The sequence below is a fragment of the Cariama cristata genome, unplaced genomic scaffold (assembly GCF_000690535.1).
Source record: "Cariama cristata isolate BGI_N322 unplaced genomic scaffold, ASM69053v1 scaffold10318, whole genome shotgun sequence".
Classification (NCBI taxonomy): Eukaryota; Metazoa; Chordata; class Aves; order Cariamiformes; family Cariamidae; genus Cariama; species Cariama cristata.
In genome coordinates this window covers 1-19,087 of record NW_009629414.1, presented here as the reverse complement: position 1 = coordinate 19,087, position 19,087 = coordinate 1, and the positions used below count along the sequence as shown (strand labels likewise).

The 19,087-nt window shown below is 39.1% G+C and overlaps 1 protein-coding gene across 1 annotated transcript; it reads right to left on the bottom strand.

The window, feature by feature from the left end:
* Nucleotides 1–4,104: 4,104 nt before the first annotated feature.
* ST8SIA4 (ST8 alpha-N-acetyl-neuraminide alpha-2,8-sialyltransferase 4) lies at nt 4,105–14,881 on the bottom strand (the record flags this gene model as incomplete). Its single annotated transcript, XM_009705160.1, has 2 exons — nt 4,105–4,366; nt 14,750–14,881. Coding segments are annotated over 2 exons (394 nt in total), but the record flags the coding sequence as incomplete, so codon positions are not given.
* Nucleotides 14,882–19,087: the final 4,206 nt, after the last annotated feature.

Sequence of the window (19,087 nt, the reverse complement as noted above, 5' to 3'; positions counted from 1 at the left end):
TTAAAAAATGAAAGTCAAAGGACAGTGGAAAAATAAGAACTGCATTTGCCCAGCAAAGTTTTATCACTAATGATGGCAAAAATATCCTGCTTGATTCCCAGATGCTGACAAAGTTAGCAGGAAAACACTCCAAAGGGAGAAAGAAGAGTTCTAACATACAAACTAGGCATTTTAATCCAAACAAACAAGCAATTAACATCCTCTCATGGCTGTTCCTTGTCAGAGCAGCCCTGAGCTAGTCCAACAGCTTCACTCAACAGCCCTATTCTCCATATAGTCCAACTGAAGTAACAGGGACTTTTCCAGAACCAGTGTCACCATGAGAAAAAACATAAGATTATTTACTAGGTTTGGGGTTTTTTGTTTGTTTGTTTTTAACCAAATAACTCCAAAACTCTATTTGGCCTCTGCTTTTGAATAGTTCCCATCATGAATGATGAATTCATTTAATTAAAAAGAAAAAAGATTTCTTCTGATCTTTTTAATTATTCAAATTCTGAACCCAAAGCTGAACTGAATTCTTTTGGGTCCTTATTGGCTGCCAGAAGTAATTCCAGAAATCTGAAAGACATTACTTGGCAATATTTACTACTATTATTTTACATTTAACCAAAATACAGTTGTATTTTTCAGGAAGTCCTATGTAACTACTGAATTTCAAAATGTACCACTTACTATAAAAGTTCATCTGTTCTGTAAAACATAACAGCTAACACAGCCCTGGCTTGAGAATTTCAGCATGAGAAAGCGTAGACAATGAGGGAATAAGATGTATTTCATTTAAATCTCACAGGGAGTGACCACCACATATCTGACCCAACAACTAGAGAAACAGCTGAAAACAGTATCATGCAAAAAACAGTTCCTGCAACAGCACTGTGCCATTTATACATTTTAAACGTAATCTGGTTGATTACCTCATATTTTCATTCTAATTTAATTCATGGAATCAGAGATTTTTGAATGCTTCAGACCCTTTCTGGGTACAGTATCAAAATGCAGCATGCTTTAGCTCACCACTACAAAAGTAGAAGTGCAAGGATCAATACTCACTTAACAGGGTATAAAAACCTAAGAGGTAAAAAGGAAAGAAATATGCGAAACAGGAAATAGTTTATAGTCAGCACAGGGTTTTTTTAATAGCAAACAGTCTCCTTGTTTCCCATTTTAACTAGATGGGTCACATTTCCTATTACCAAAACAGACATGACTTCACTGAACTTGTGGAACTAATCCATTTTATCCCAGCAGAAGGTATGTCCCTAGACTCTTGATTTCTCATGCTGCGAGAACAAAATAAAGCCTTATGTGATCAAGTAATTAAAACCAAGCCACTTTAAAATGTTCAGTAAATACAGTGAATCTGTTTATGCTGACAAGATATTACCTTGCCTTCAAAAATTACCCTTATTTATGCACTTTCAGAGATGTCTAAAGAAGAAGAATTGTATTGTTTTACTTGTAGAATTTGCTGACAGAATTATATGTTGGCTTGCAGGCATGCTTATTATTTGATTCTAGTTTAGATGCCTATTTTTAAACATTTTTCATAATAGAAGTACTCTAATTTTCCGGTGTCTCTCTTGGATCAATGTTCTTTGAGAGGCATTGTTATATAGAAGACACTGAACGTGCTGAATGTCTCAAAGGAAGACGGACAGTTATTAGTAACTTTGGATTGACATTGACAGATACTATGAAACTTAAATTACTTAAAAAGCTAGGCACTGACATTCTTCTTTACCCTTAATAAAGTGTATATTCTCTGTCTTTATCAGTTATCACTAACATCTTCATATCACCTTTATAGGAGCATTAAAATTCAGGATATTGAGTTTATTGTACTGTAATGTAAATATGGCTGGATGTCTGTTGTGTTCTCTTCACTTTCACATATCTTCACTATCAGTTTTATAATTAAATTAACGGTATTGTTGGAGTTAGATCTAACATTAGAACTGCTGCTCTAAGAAACAACTCTCTCAAAACCACACACTTTTCTTGCGGATCTCAAAAAGAACATACAGTACTATCAAAATCAACTGGATAATATAATTAAACAAAATAGTATGACATACTTGACACAGCACATAGGTATAATGCACACAACATCAGGAGATTCTACAAAAATGTTGTTCATCAGCCTATACACCTAGCTGCATACAGTACATACAGTAACCGCTTTTCAGAACACCATCAGATGGAGGGTAGAATGAGTGCATTTTACTTCTAGAGAAATCAGCTGAAAGCAAAGAGATTAACAGAGTAGTACATTTTAATACCAGAATCCTAATAGCAATAGAGGTGAGTGGTTACCAAATACGCCAGTACCATTAGATCATGTGATTACATATTATGTTGCACACAACTTTTTTAAATGGAAGAGAAGAAATGTAGGAAACTGTAACTCTGAAGAATGCTTCGCCTTTTTCTTTAACTCAAAGTACAAATGAATTCATTGCTATTTACTTTAACCAGATGTTATGTACCTATGCACCCATCCAGACATACATAAATAAATATCATATAGTCTAACCTATCAGATAATCTGTGAACTTCTAAAATGTTTTAACTTTGATTTCTAAATCCAAAAATTTCACTGTATTAAAACTCTATAGGCTGCAGGGTCAAGTATTCTATTCATAGAACTTATAAAGATTATTATCCATTATATCGTCAGACTAACTAGTTGTTATACTGATCACTTTACTAGTCATACATCATATCAGAGATGTTTCTCCAGTCTAAATAACTTATTAGCAACAGTAACTTCCTGATGCTCTTATTAAGCTTCAACACTCTACTTTTATTCATATACAAATCTTTAAGAATATTATCTTTATTCCACATGGCTTTAGTTAAAATCTCCTATCGGATATGATCACCTAGTTTCACAGCTAGTTAAAACACAGAGAAGAGCACGGAGACAACTGCAAAGAAATTCAGCACATGATGTAAGTATACACCTTGCCTTTTGAAAGAAAATTTTAATCTAGAAAATCTAGTACCTAGATTTTTCTGTAGTCCGGTTAAATGAATCACATTTAATCTCTGAGAGAGCACAAAAGCATGCCATAGGCTAAATGTGTTTTAAAAATGTGGTATTTATTTTTTGATTCCTTCTGCAGTGAGGGTGCTAATTTGAAAGATTAGTAGTACAAGTAAAACAAATACGGAGAGTGAAAGAGTGGTGTGTTATTGTTTCAGTTGCCACTTGCTAGTACATCTTTCAAATAAAATACAACTTTCATGTGTATATCCTCTTTTGATTTACGTACTGAAAAACTCTAATTTTTCTTTTCCATATCCTTTTGATATTTTTTGCCACCATCTTTCTTCAAGGTGAGAAAAGAAAAAGCAAATAACTCACAATGATAACTATTTCTATGTTGTTTTCTGTCACTGCCCTTCTGTTTTCTGCCCTTTCACTCTCAGATCAAACCACCTGAAACTTCTGCTTCAAAGGCAAAAGGACCTATCTCCTTCCCAGCCCTCTCTATACCCATATAATGCTAGGCTGTCAAATGAGGCCAACTATTCCTCTTCACTTTTTATTCATTCTTTAAACATGACATTCACATATCAACAGGAAATAAAGTGAAGCATATCAACATTTTTGCCCAAACCGCACAGATACCTTTTTAGAGCAATGTGAATTCCAGCCACCTTAATGGCAGCCATCTGGTTCAAAAGTAATACATGATACTGAAATTTCACCCCATGCTGCATATAAGTAATGTAGTGATCTACAACAGGCCATCTTTATTGTCCAAGAGCTAAGAAAGAACATTTCTGAAAGAGAAAACATTTTCTATTTAGTCTACTAAGGCCTCCACAAGAATATTTATTTTGTCTGGAATAAAAACAACAAACAGAAAAAATAAGTAGCACAAACATCCCTCCTCAAGCCCTTTTTTAATTTTCACTATAATCTTCTTGTCAACTATTTGGGCACATATTTAAATTTGGGGAATCACACAGTGAAGGATACTGTTTCAAATTAATTTCAGACAATGCTTGAAATCTGTATCTCAAATTAAAACACTTCTCCCAGCTTTTTTCCAAGAAATACAGCAGGCTGTATCTTCTACAGCAAATGAAAACTCACCTTATTACAAAGTCATGGCTATCAATCTCTTTTCCACATCCACTGTCCAGAAGGATGCCAGAATTCCCAACAACTGCACAAGTTTTAAATCGGCGATTCTTCATTGGGGAGACTTCAGGGAGAAGGCTGTGCAAATCCTGAGAAATGTTTAGGGTGCGACGTCTGTCTAGTACATAATGGATTACATCTCCAGGCTTAAAGCTGCTTTTGACCACTGAGACATCTCTTTCAGCATCCAAGAATCGAAGAATGTTCTTTCTGGGTTGACAGAAAAATGCACAGATAAAACCCAACACTCACTGCTCACATGGAGTTTATCTAATACTAATACAGACTGTACAGAGCATACAACATAAAGCAGAGGGTAGATAGTGTCAGGCAGACTAAGGTCATTTTTCATGCTCTAGGATGCAGCAAAGCTGTTAGGACAGAGTTCAAATCTTGGTTACAATATAACACATAAACAGTACAGTGATAGAGCTTAATGACTTCCTACAGACAAAGGCACTGAGAGACCAAGGGAAGATAATTTTAGAAATTAGAAGTCATACTATTTTTGAGTATTTTACAAAACTCTGGAACAAACACGTATCTGAAAAAGGACCAGAGCAGCTTCTTTTCATAGAAACATAGTTAAATATATGAGGTATTTATGATTTAGGAAATAAATGCTTCACTACAATCTCATCTCTCACAAATGAGCTTGCTTCAGGAATAGCTACGTTTTCTTGTAGATTCTTATTTCACCATAAAAATAACATATTCAGTTTAGTGTAAACTTGCTCCTAATTAACTGAAGTTCACCCCAAGTTATCCTACTTAACTTGAAATAAGAACACCCACAGTCTTTTGTACCAATTTAAACAAAATCAGCTTAAAACCATACTGCAAACTAAACTACAGCAGCTCAGGGCCTAGCCAAGCTGTTAGGTGAACTCATATAAACACTTACAAACACTATCATTGCTTTAAATTATGTTAGTCCAATCTTTTATCTTGCTTCTCTCCAATTAATTGTTTAATTACCTGGGTTCAGACACACACGACCAAGATAGGAAGGTTTAACAAGCTATCACAGGTCAAGCGAACTACACTAATTAAACAGTTGTATACTGCCAGTCCACAACAGATACCAGATGAAGAATGTCTGCTTAAATGTCAGCTGAAGAAGTTAAGTCATGGTGATTGTACCTGCCTAGAGGGGTGGGGGCAAGGGTCTAAAAACTGACAGACTTTCACTACCTAAGTTCAAAAACGACACTTTTAATGACTTTTAATGACAATACGCTTACGGAACAGACACAGGGAGTGCTGAGCCGGGGCAGCGTGTTCAGTATGTGTTAATTCAAATAGAAACTTTTGCCTCTGCCACTCTAACAAGTCAAGAAGAAAAATAGTAACTTTATATTTTCCACTGCTGTCAGCGGGTAAAGTGAAACTTAAAACCAAATAGACATTTTGTTCAGTAAGAGAATGCTATTTTTACGCGATAAAATATTAGAGCGGAACTTCCTCAGAGCAGATCAAAACAGGAAAAGATAACTACAGATGTCACTCCAGCAGTTGCAACACCCACTCAGAGACATAAAGGGGAAATAATCCCCCGCAAGTGAAAAGGGATGAACTACAAGAACACCATGCTCACCAGCCAGCTCTTGTGTCACTGCCTCAAGAGGGAATATGTCTGACCCTTGCAACCAGTGACACAAAATAGTCACTCTGGAACTGACCTTAAATGCCATAGGGGAAGTGAAACACGACAAAAATATTTTTTCAACTGTTTCCTCTCATTTCTTAAACTAGAACAAAACAAACAAAACCAAAAAAAAGGAAGAATGTCTTGGGCTGTCTGTTACAGCTGTCACATATGAATGAAGTAGCATCAGAGCAAAGACAGCTTGTGCTGAGGCATATGAGGGACTCAGAATAACAGAGCAGGACAGACAATGTTGAAATTTTGAGTGTCTGAAGCTTTTGGAAATGTCAGACAAGGTATTTTTGTAAAATGAAGAAATAGCCTGTAAGTTGAATGGACTTAAAATCTCCATGGGTTTGATAAGCTTCATTTTGTGAGTGCTCTGCAACAGATACATAAATTGCTACAAAAAGAGCAAGAAAACAGGAATTGCACAATCTAGCAGTATTAAAAATTACTAAAATTCTGCATTACCTAAGAATATAGCTACCAGAGCTGTGGCTGTAAAGGCAAGATGAATGCATCAGAAGTTATCAATAGAATCAGCCAAGCTATCCAGAGACTCAGTTCACACACACTCTGACGTGAGAAAGAGTGATCACAAATAAGTCCCAAAAAGCAAGAGAAATTACATGAAATGTACAGAAACCTAGGGCTCTGACTGAAAAAGTTACATGTGATCACCAGAGATTCACTTTAAAGCACTCATCCCTGATATGTAGAATGAGTGGGCCTAATACTGCTTCTGTTAGCAAACAAGTAGCAACATTTGTGCATGAACAGAGTATCTTGTGTATTATTTTAAAACATAAGATGAAGGCAGTGAAGTCATGCAAACAGTGCCAAAAAAATAAAAGTACCTTGGCCTCCATTATTACTTTGTTTACTTACAGTCAAAGCTTATTTATCTATCTATGTGCTTAGATATGCTCATACAAGTTCTCCAGATAGTTTCAAGTGGACCTGAATTAGATTCAGATAATCAACCACTTATTTAACACAGCTGAAATTTCCAAAATGTCTAAGAAATTTATTTTTCAATAAAATTTTGAGATGGGTAAAAGTCACTGAATCTCAGTATCTTCTCACATATTTTAAAACATTTTCATATCTGAAGTTGTCATTAGCATATTGAATTAAATGTATGAACAGGTATTACAGTACACGTAAGAATCCTTGTATAAGAGATGTGTAATAATACTAACATTAAAACATTTTGAGTCATCTGACTGTATCCAGACATCTTTTAATACTGAAAGAAATATGATTAAGAATGTGGAGTTCATGCTATTGTTTTAAGTTCCTCTGAGCTACTGACTCATCTGTACCATGGGGATAGTAGTACTTCCCATTTTCACATAAGTACTAAGAGAAAAAAAAAATTACTAGGGGATATGACAAAAACTGAAAGTACATACATGAGTGTCTCTGTCAGTCTTGGTGCTGGTTAATAATAAGAACTTCTTTAAACCCCTGTTCTCTCCCACAAAGATCACTGAAAATAGCACAAGGTTATTCTGATTAAACAGATGTGACAAAGTAATTTAAAATAAGGGTTAATCCCCATCCAGCTGCATATAAAATTCAATAGTATTTCCATTACAGGAAGGAAAAAACCACCATGATTTTTCATAAACATTGAAGCAAAGGTGCTCTGCAACCTTAAGTTAAAATGTGTAAAGAAACTGTTCTATTTGAGGTGGTCTTCAAATTTTGTTTTGATGAATTAAACTATCTGGGGTGTGGCCTGAGCCCTCTGTGGGGAGGTGAGGCAGATGTGGCTTGCCCTTATCTGAAACTGTGCAGCTGTTTGCAACATGTTTACGTGAGTCACAGAAACATGATGTCACAACCTGCGGATGACCTAGGGTTTTTCTTTGATAATCAGAAACAGATGATCATAGTATTTATATACCAACTAGAACTCCCGATTATGTGATAAAGCACATGTAACAGCATTGTCTCTGAACAGCTTTCCAAATTATATAAATATGTATTGCTCTGGGGCAACATCGTGACATTTTCTTGTTATGCGCATTTTTCAGGTTTTATTTTGTACTGCAGCCTTTGTACTACACAACTATTATATAATGGCTAACTCTCCCTCATCTGCCTCATAACTGTGTGCATTAAGGAAAGAAAGTAAATCACTTAAACAGTTGACTTTTAAGATAATAAAGAAAGTTATATTTTTAGACATTGTCAAGAACACTGAAATACGACCTCCAACATTTTTCCTGGGAAAATGATTCCTTTCGAGCAAGGCAGTATCAGAAATCCTCGCTGCTGGGACATGTGGACTTGTCTGATCCCAACCATGAGAGGAAGCCCCTGAAGTACATGCTCAGTACCCGGGAAGCTGGGTTAGCTCACCAGCAACCACATTGTGGAAAGAGAGACCGACTAACTGATTACCTAGTACACACTCTGCCCCCACTGAAGACATGCCTTAATCTACACCACCCCAGTTCATGTTTATCCAATATATTCCCAACAATCTGCCGTGGTGGGGACTAAGCAAACTCCCCATTGCAGTCTACATCAGTGCTTCCCCAGCCTTATCAGCAGCACAAGATTCCTCATGCTAGCTCGGATCTCTCCCACAGCCACTGAAGTCTGCTCTTGTTCCTTATACTTTACCTGTGGAGGACAGTCTATTCCTTACTCTCGGCAATAGCCTTCATTTGCCTGAGGCTAAGAAGCCATCCAACTTCTTTTTAAACTTTTATTTTTCAATTGGACAGGTCATGTGTTGTAGATCTCTGAACCCTCTTGTTGCTCTCCTTCACACCTTCTCTGACTGATTCACACACATCTTTAAGCAACTTGATTTTTTTACCCTAACAAGTCCTGATGCTGCTTCACAGTCCCCAGTTGAAGGCAGAAGGTGGCTCTCAGCCTTTGAAATGACCAAGGACTATGACCTAGGTAAAGCACACTTTTTGCCAGCTAAATTAGTTTTAATTAAAAGACAAAATAAAACATGAATGAACTGTGTGGTAACACAAGGTTGCAGCCTGCCCTTGTAGATGGCTACAGCTACAGCTTCTGTTGGCCTCCTGAGGAGGCAGTGGGGACTGCAAGTGTTTGCACCTGTGCTGGGTTTGGCTTTAGTCTGACTGAAAGGGAGTTTTAAGAAATCCTCTTCAAGGAAAGTAGCATTTAGAGTCATAGAATCATAGAATAGTTTAGGTTGGAGCAGACTTTAAAGGTCATCTAGTCCAACCCTCGATTTGGATTTGTTAAAAACATGCCTAATTGCAACTAACCATGGAAAGGTTCCTGGCATTTCCCAGCCCATGGAGGGCCCCACAAACAGAAGTGCCGTATTACAGGGAATTGTTGTCTGGCTCTGTCCCCACTCTAGCCCTCCTGTGCCCTCAGGGCAACCCATTCTCCCTTGACAAGAAGGGTCACTTCAGTAGCTGAAGCATGTACTAATCAAGCATAAGTCTTCAGTGGGCATGCAAAAGGAAAAGGAGGCTTTTAAACAGGGTGTGACTCAACTACTGCTTACCATATGAAGGCCAGACATATGTCAGCTTTTCGTGAAGTTAAGCAAGTTACAGTCAAAAGAAAGGAGTCAAAGGAGTTAATCACCCCAACTGACAGCAAACACTGACTTTTCAGTTGAGGTAAGGGTCTAAGGAGGCAAAAACCCCTCAAGGTTTATTATGACTAAACCAGACTATAGAGCCCCAATTTGCATGTCTTAGAGACACGGGAGATCTGAAGGAAACAGTGCAACTGTCCCCAAAATGTTGCTCCAAAAGCTTCAGACCAATTGCACTCCTCCATTGCCAGTTCAGTATTTACAGCTTGCACTTCAGGGACTTACCACAGCTGTTTCATATTAACTTGAAAGATAAACACTGATAATAATCTGAACCTTTCTAAGGAGGAAGTTGCACTTCTTTTTTTTGTGATGCTGTTAACATCTTACAAGTTCTCACACTTTTCTGACAGGAAATTTCCACTCATCGAGTGCACTGTTACATTGCAAAGAGATAAAAACATCCTCAACACACTTTTTTTCTTATTTTATTTTGCCTTCCTGCAATTCAAAACTGTCATCTGCTCCTTCCAACATAAACGCCCACATTTAATCAAAAGTAAGTGGAAGAAGAAAGTCACGTACTGAGACATCAGACTGCAGTTCATTTCACACAGGTCACAGATGTGCTGGCATCAGCCCTGTGTGGAAGGCTTCCCCAGATAGGTTTGTACCATCTCAGCCACATCTCTCCTTTCTGAAAGTACGGTCTTCAATACAACTGAAATTTCATAACTGGAAAACCTTCACATTGCTACAGAGAGTAAAAAGGACTCCAGACACAAAACCTTGCAGACAGTGGATTCTCTCTCTTCTTCATGACTGAACTCATTCAGACAGAAGGGGAGCCAAGCAAGCAGTCTTCTTCCCTTAGGCACAGGAACTACCAATTATTCTTCAAAGAAGCTCTCAGCAATCAGAAGTTAACATCAATTGGAAGAATCACTCCCACTAGACCAATCATGATTGGCAAGGCAGCAAATGTGCTACAGTCTCAAGTAATTAATAATAACCATCATTTCCACCTCAGTCACAGAAAGTCTAGCTTTTTCTTCTAATGTCTGCTTGACATCTCCAAAGGGCTGCTGCCCTCCCAAAAGACCTGCTACACTCCTCAAACTGCCTCTTCTGGCTGCAAAGTCCCAGAGAGCATCTTGTGACACCAGAAACCCATGGAAGCCTTTCATCCTCCCATGGGATCCTGATAAAGGAGATTTTACAGCCACCGACTCCTATATGAGTCTGGCCTTGCCAAGAATTCATAGGACCTTTGAGGCTGACAGACTGGTCACTAACCTGAGCAGAAATAAGATGGCCACAGATGATGCCTATGGTCAACAAAGCAAATAGCAAAGCATAATATTCCAGCTGCCAGCCAACTAGGTCCAGACGTATCAGATCAACAGTCCTCACACAAAGGAAAACTATCAAGTATTTCCCATGTTTTAAAATTGCTAATGTGGGTGTCAAGCTGCTGTAAGACACAAAATTGCTGTCATTTATGGGTGATTATAAGTTTTATGAAATGTCTTTATACTGTACACTAACGGTTTCACAAATTATTGCTCCACTGCTAAGAACTGATAACTTTTAATATATTATTCAACAGGTGCTAGCTTTTTTTGTTGTTGTTTCTTTCTTACCGTTATTTGCTATGGTCAACCTCACACCACAAGACCACCACTGTTCACATTAACAGTCGCAGTAATACAGTATGAATCATCTTCATGGTCTACACAGTGCATGTTATGTATTCTGGAGGGCTGAACAGTTAGTTAAACCGTGAGAACACTCTAGGAGATTGCTAGATACATTTGAAGTTAGTCTTAATAGGTCTATAAGTGTGAAAATATTTACAGCTAAGATGCTTCTTACTGCTGTGACAGGGAAGAAAGGTGTATAGGAAACCGCCTGTAAAAGTGAAAGAAGAATGCACATTGTTTAGTCAGCATCAGAGTAGAACACATTATCACAAGGGGCTGCACATGGCTTCCTCTGGGAAAAGTATGCCAAACTTCCCTCCCTCACTGCTGAGTACCACAACTGAATATGCAATGAACGTTACCAAAGAGGATTTCTGGAAAGAGTATGACTCGCTGGTAGCACTGATTCCTTTCATATCCTTTATGTCAAATTTTGGCCTTAAGTCACATTAATCTAAAATCTTTTACTGGTTCAGTGAAAACACCTGCTGTCTGCCCTGGTGTTCATAATGATAGCTATTTCATCTCAAAACAAGACTAGCAAAGTGGACACTAAATAATCTCAGCTTTATTCTCTCTACTGTACAGAAAATCTTTACGTTGACAAAGTAGAACATTTACTGCTTAAACCAGCGTACAAGATACATGTTTTTCTTCATTATACTACTGAGACAAAAAAACATCCTTCACTGTATAATTTAAAAAAACACCAAAACACATAATCAGATCATGCTGCTTCTTAAAAGCACCTTAGTAATTTATAAAAGGAGAGAACTTTCCCTCCCCAGCCAACAGTAAGGAAAAAAATTATTTTGAAACTCATGATTTTAGTAGATTGAGATGATACATATGTAGTAACAGGTTTAAAAAACATCTAAAGCATTCTCTACTGTTTTACCTCTTTGTCTGAATGATGTATTCTGCTTTTGAAACAGGTGAAAAATAAGCATAACCCAAGCCTTATTGTCTCTCTTACTTTTAATCAAAAAGTTACTGTAGTATTTTTACTTGTTTGCCATGTGGCTTGAGCAGCAGGTTGTATTGGTTTTAAACAGTTCTGAAATATGACAAGTTTTCAACAAAATGACTGAAAAGTTACCTGAATCTGCTTATAGTCACTCAACAGCTTCCAAATCAGTTTACTTCACAAGTGAAACTGTGCTATTTCCTCCAAATTGTCAGAACCATAACCTATTATTTGAAATTTCAACAGTATTCTTCTGAAGTTACTCAATATTTCTCCAACATAAATTGTCAGCTATACACATATAAATTTTAAATACTGTTACTGATATAGAAAATCACTGAATCATAGAATGGTTTAGTCGGAATGGATACTAAAGACCACCTAGTTCCAACCCCCCTGCCATGGGCAGGGACACCTTCCACCAGACCAGGTTGCTCAAAGCCTCATCCAACCTGGCCTTGAACACTTCCAGGGATGGGGCATCCACAACTTCTCTGGGCAACCTGTGCCACTGCCTCACCACCCTCATGGTGAAGAATTTCCTCCTAATATCTAATCTAAATCTTCCCTCTTCTAGTTATAAGCCACTGTCCCTTGTCCTGTCACTACATGCCCTGGTGAGAAGTCCCTCCCCAGCTTTCTTTTAGGCCCCTTTAAGGCTGCTTCTGCACAGGCTGAACAACCCCAACTCTCTCAGCCTGGCTTCATAGGAGAGGTGCTCCAGCCCCCTGAACACCTTCGCAGCCCTCCTCTGGCCCCGCTCCAACAGGTCCATGTCCTTGTTGTGGTGGGGGTCCCAGAGCTGAAGGCAGTACTGCAGGGGGGGGTCTCACAAGAGCGGAGTAGAGGGGGAGAATCACCTCCTTCGACCTGCTGGTCATGCTGCTTTGGATGCAGCCCAGGATACAACTGGCTTTGTGGGCTGCAAGGGTACATTGCTGGCTCATGTTGAGCTTCTCATCAACCAACACCCCCAAGTCCTTCTGCTCAGGGCTGCTCTCAATCCATTCTCTGCCCAGCCTGTATTTGTGCTTGGGATTGCCTTGCACTTGGCGTTGCTGAACTTCATGAATTTTGCATGGGCCCACCTTTGAAGCCTGTCCAGGTACCTCTGGATGGCATCACTTCCCTCCAGCATGTCGATCGCACCACACAGCCTGGTGGTGTCAGCAAACTTGCTGAGGGTGCACTCAATCCCACTGTTAAACAGTGCCAGTCTCAATACCAACCCCTGAGGAACACAGGGGTCTGCTTATCTTTTCCACACTTGGAGCAGAACTTAGCCTTTGCGGAACAACCCTACACTGGTCAAACGGGCTGCATCTGAACACACAGTCCTGGAGGAAACTCCATTCCTGAGCTGCACCTCAGCTGCATTTTAGGGCGACCACCAGGTCTTCACCAGCAGGAAACACAGGTGCCTGGGGAGAAGCTGAGTGCCCGAGGGTCCCTTACTCTAGGCTCCAGAGTATTAATTTGCTGCCTACCCAAATGCTGCCACTCTTTTCCATCCCTGAAGCTCTTCCTCGGCTTTCACAGCAGGGCTGCACTATGTCCATCATAGCACAAGACTTTCAGAATATCAGTCCTTTACTACAGTTTCATACATTTCTGATCCATATCTTCTGCATGTTTTAGAATTAGGAACCTTAAATACCAGTCAAAAAAAACCCCTAAGTTCCTCATTCAGAGAAGCCACGCTTTCATACATGGAAATATTTGCCTGTTTAAGGGTTTTGTAAGCCATCCTTTAATTTAAAAAAAAGGTAGAAAGGAAAATGACATAAACCACATTTTATTTAGATCAAATTCCTATTCAAAATCTTAATAGTCAGCAAATCAAGTCTAGTCTGCTATGTGATTGCTTCTAAAAATAGTTCTTTTCCACAATTTTTCACAGAACGTGCCACTCCTAGCCCTCCACACTGCCAACCGATGCTCCACACACTTTTCTCATGGGCCACACTCCTGATTGAAGACCGGGAAGACCCAATGACAATACAATACACTAAGAGGCTTCTGCTTTCTCTTCTCTCAGGCCCCAAGGTCAGTAGACCCACTGTCACTACTAAGACGCGTCAGAACTATCACTCACTTTAACTCTGCTACTGTGTTTCTCCCTCTCAGGATGAGCCCCAGGCTTTTTTTGGCCTCTCTGACTTCAGGAAAGAAAAATACGTAAGATATGGGTATTGTCAACATCTGACCTTGTGAATTGGATCACCCACAGACAGGGTTGGATTCGCAGCGCCTGATATCCTAGCTCTTGACTCCTACATCTAAGTTGTCTGCCTAAGCTCCCTTTGTCATTAAAGGAGAAAAATTGGTATGTTCAGGGTACCTCCATCTGATCTATTTCAGATCTTTAGGATGAGAGGAAATCCTGTCCTGAAAGTGCCAGTTTCTCCCACTGACTGCAAGAGAGTTCTAGACAACCAGCTCAAATGTGGACATGCATAATGTAGACACTGACTGCATGGGTCTGACTGACACAGCCAGATGAAAACATTTTATTTGTTCTTACAAAGTATGACTTGACTTTGGAGTCTAATGTAATTTAGTTGCATTTAACACTGAACCCTAAATATATACAGTTATAAAACATCCACCTGCAACCATAAATCAAATCACTGTTTTCCAGACCAGAAGAATTACACGCAATATGAAACGAAAAGAATTATAGGTAATATGAAATGAACTGCTTTTTATTTAAGACACTCACCTTATTTCCAGTACCAAAGAAGAATTGATTTTCCAACCTTCTACAGCATGCTGGAAGATTGAGGAGCCACCCTTTCGAATTGTCTTATCAGAACTATTGATCACAGATCTACTCAAACTCAGTTCACCATCTCTGCAATGCAATATAGAAAAGACAGAATTACATCAAGGCTAACTCTAGTTTTAAGTAATTTACATCACAAGCAATATATCCATTTATGCACAACAAAGAGAAGCAATTACATCTCTTCTTTCCAAACCAAATAAGCTGTACCTGTGAGAAATCTATGGGACACCAATCTCTAATACTTGAATATGCAATTTAAGAGTTTAAACATGTTTATATTTTTTATGAAAGAGACATAACAAAAATTACAATAAATTCCAAATTGTGAATTTGGATCAAACTTCAGTATGTTTGTGAGGCAGATTCTCCACTTCTATGTTCGCAATTTCCAGTACTAAACTAAAAATGAAGCGTTAACTTTCAAGCCTTTGCCCAGCAATTGCTCATGTTCTACAATAATAGCCTAACAGACTTCCTTTGGCTCCTATTGATACTAAAAGACTTTCACGCATGGAATTCTGGAGTGTAATGGCACACAAAACACAAAATTTCCTCAAGACTTCCTGAAGGTTTAGTATGCACATGTCCAAACAACCCCAGTTGTCTTATCCTCTTCATCAATCTTATCATATTCCTAAATTTTGGTAAGGTAACCTTAAAAAAATAAAAAAATATAGTAAGCTTTGGGTGATGACCACTGAACATCTGATGAGGCATCATAATGTTATCAGTTGCACAGATATTAGTCAATAGGGTCACGCAAATGTAACAGAGAAGCTAAAACACTGCAAGCACAGCTTAAGATGTTAGGTCTAAAATCTGCTTTTATCTCCGTATGTTTCCATTATCTTCCATACTCTTCCCACCTAGGTGCCTGAGTTCAAACATAGCTGTTAATCATAAATATATCAAAGTTGTTGGATATAACATTCTACCATGTAGAATGTCTTGTTTCTCAGCAGTATATATAACAGTAATATATAGATATACAACAGTATACATACATATACTCAGCAGTATATGTAACAGAAATGTCTTTACCTGTTAAGTAAGTGTGCTCTGAAATAGTGCCAATAACAATAACTTCACTTAGCTTGCAAACAGAACTTTCGACCGCCAGCCATTCAACCAACAGAATGGCAAAGATGCGAGACTGTAAGCTTTCCAGGGAATCGCTGACTCTTGTTTTCCTCTGGCTGTAAGTTCTCCAAACAATGGGATCCTGGCCCTTAGTAAGAGCTACAGCAACATTACTGCTGTATATATAGATACAAAGCATTAATATTTGGTAAATTCTATAGCAGACTAAACTCAAACTAACCTGCGGTGGGACATAAATTAAGCTAAATTAACAAAACTGGTTAACATGTAGTCATTTGCAAAAAGTGCTATGATTGCAAAAGTCCCTGTAGCTAATAAACCAGTACTACACACTGTCAAAACCAACCCAGCACTACTACCAACGCTCCCCTTCCCTCGCCCCGCTACGCCAACGCGCTGCAGCACGGACGTCGCGCTGGCTCACAGGTAAGCCTGCCACCTACCGAACACCCACAGCTTTAAGCAACCCTGTAGGTACCAGATCTGTACGCAAATCATACAAATCACGCTAACTTGAGGGCATGGGAGGATGCTGCAGAAGTCCCTAAATTCAATAACCGGAATGTAATTAATACTTTGTGCTATTTTAAAATGCTTTATTCCTTAAAAGTTTTCCATAATGATTGTAAATGTATTTATTACATATATTTTCCTGCATTGTTTTCTAGATCCACAGAGTACATGCATGTAAAGGAAAGTTTCCAAAATACATCCAGCTAAAGTACTCGGTCTAAAAGTACTTTAGAGTGTCTCCATTTTATGCTGGGTTAAATGTTACCCAGCAGACACTTTAACAGTGACACAATTGACAAAACTTAGGAACAAAATATGTTGCCACACCTAAAGCATCATAGCATTTGAAATGTGGTTGTCTTCCATATTCAAAATTTACATCTGCTGTAAGCTATATGTACAGTTGAACAATATTAGGTTACATTCTCATAGCTAAAAGAAAGTGCTAGGCACCTTGTGTTAAAGTTCTACTATGAACACAAAGGTGTTCACTTACATCCTTCTCTCCATTTTATTGGTATTGTTTTATTTAATTTTCACTTAAAGTAATATTAAATTAACTAACATATAAAAAGTTAAATTTACCACAGAAAATTCTTCATTGTGTAAACAACTGTGAAATAAATTTGGGCTACTTCGTATCTTCTAGAATCACTGCAAATCCTCTCTGATGTAAATGAAACAGCTGCCGTAGTGTGACAGCAACTTGTGGCTGACAGTGTCACTCTTCATTCTGAATTACCCTGCCTCGGTGACCAATCAGACCAATATAATAAGACTATCTCTTATCCTGAAGACTGTTCATGAAATAATTATCGTCAAGCATATTCCGTATCAGTAGAAGATAATGCTGTTTAAGAAACACTGCATTCCACGTAATAGGTGTGTTTCATTACTTGCTTAACCTTTAAACGGACATCACTGTCTAGTTAAAGGAGGGCATGCTTTCACAATTACAGTCCTAGCAAACTTTGTTATGACAACACAGCTGATTTAAGGTTTATCACATAATTTGGAATTGCAGAGAGTCCATTTTGGAATGTCTCAGATTTAACTGCAGTATCACTAATAACCATAAAATGGGCCACCTCACGTATTCACAGTTCTGCATTACTGGTACTTCTGGAAGTAAAACATCCCATGGAAAACTGACTTTGCTTGCCCCTGCGGCCAGTCAAAAATAACCAGATGGCATGAGCCCTTCCTTCAGGAGAAAGGGAAGCGTAACATAGCACTGCAGCAGATACTAGCAGTACACTTAGGGTTTTTTTTTCCTGCTTCATACAGTAACAGTTGAGATGACAGGCTGGGAAAATAAACTATATTCCAACATCCTTAGCCAAAGTGAGTAGCACCATACTACACAAGAAGCAAGCAGAGGTATCACTAAATGTCCTGGCAGAAGTACATTACAGCTATATTTTAAAGTGTTGTTGAGGACACACATACTTATGACTAAATACACTTATTTTCTTTCATTTAATATTAAATCATCAGTTCATTTTAGTACCTTTTAAATTGTGCCAAACAACGTATTTTAAGCTGGAGGGGACTGTTTCTGCAAATATATATGGATTCTATCTAGTGACTAATTTCTGAATCATTTTAGCAGCTACCTCTACTCTGACAGGAAGGAGTACATACTAAGAAACGTGGGTATCTTTAATGCTGATGCTCCCTTACACATTCATTTTCACACGTGTTTTTGCACACCTACAACCCCAAAACTTTAAACTTCTGACTATCTCATAAGCATGCAGATACCACAGCATCATGGCAGAATCTGGGCTTACACCCAGGCCAAACAAGAGGGAAAGTCAGCAGCAAGTTGTGAAAATCTTTAATATCAAGGGAAGGAAACACCACATCTTTAAGCACGCACACACAGAGGCGAGGCCACTCCCTGCTCCCGCAAGGCGCAGAGGGCCACTGCCGCCCAGCTGTGCCCAGCTGTGCCCAGCTGTCTGCGCCCCGCTCCCACACTGGCCTGCCTCGGCAAGGGCAGGAAGAGGGATGCACTTTCTGCCTTTAACTCTGGGGACCGCGGGGGCGAAGGGAGGACCAAGTAGGCTGTAATTGCCCCAGCATCCTCCAAGCCCTTACGGCTCCAACCTCCTTATGCCTCCTCCTCCTCCTCAAATCAAGGCAAGGGCTTACATCGAAGTACAAAAATCTGCTATGAATGCACCTCTCTCCCAGTCGATTTGCACAAGCAAACAGAAAGTGTGAGCCCCTTCCCCGCCTTTGCTGATTTCACTAAGCCACCACGGAATTTATGCACCTGTCCTGTCAAAACAAAAAATTATACTCCACCAAGGAGAAACAGGCTTGGTTGAAAACGCAACATCTTCACCGGACAGCTGCAAGTTGGGAGAGAAATGAGGAATACAGGCATGCACGTACATAAACACAACGCGCGACAAAGAGAAAGCTGAGATGCAAACAGAAAAATGGCAAGAGACTTTTCGCCTTTTATTTGCAACCGAAGTCAGGCAGGAGAGGGAAAGATATGTAACAGAGGGTCTCAGCGAGGGACCAGAGTTTCCAGCGAAGGGGGGTGTCCTGCACGCTCTCAGAGTAAGCATTCCCAAGGAGAACCGAAGTTAAGCGCAGCCCGCAGGCAAACTTCAAGGAGGGAGGCAGGGGCCACCCGGAGCT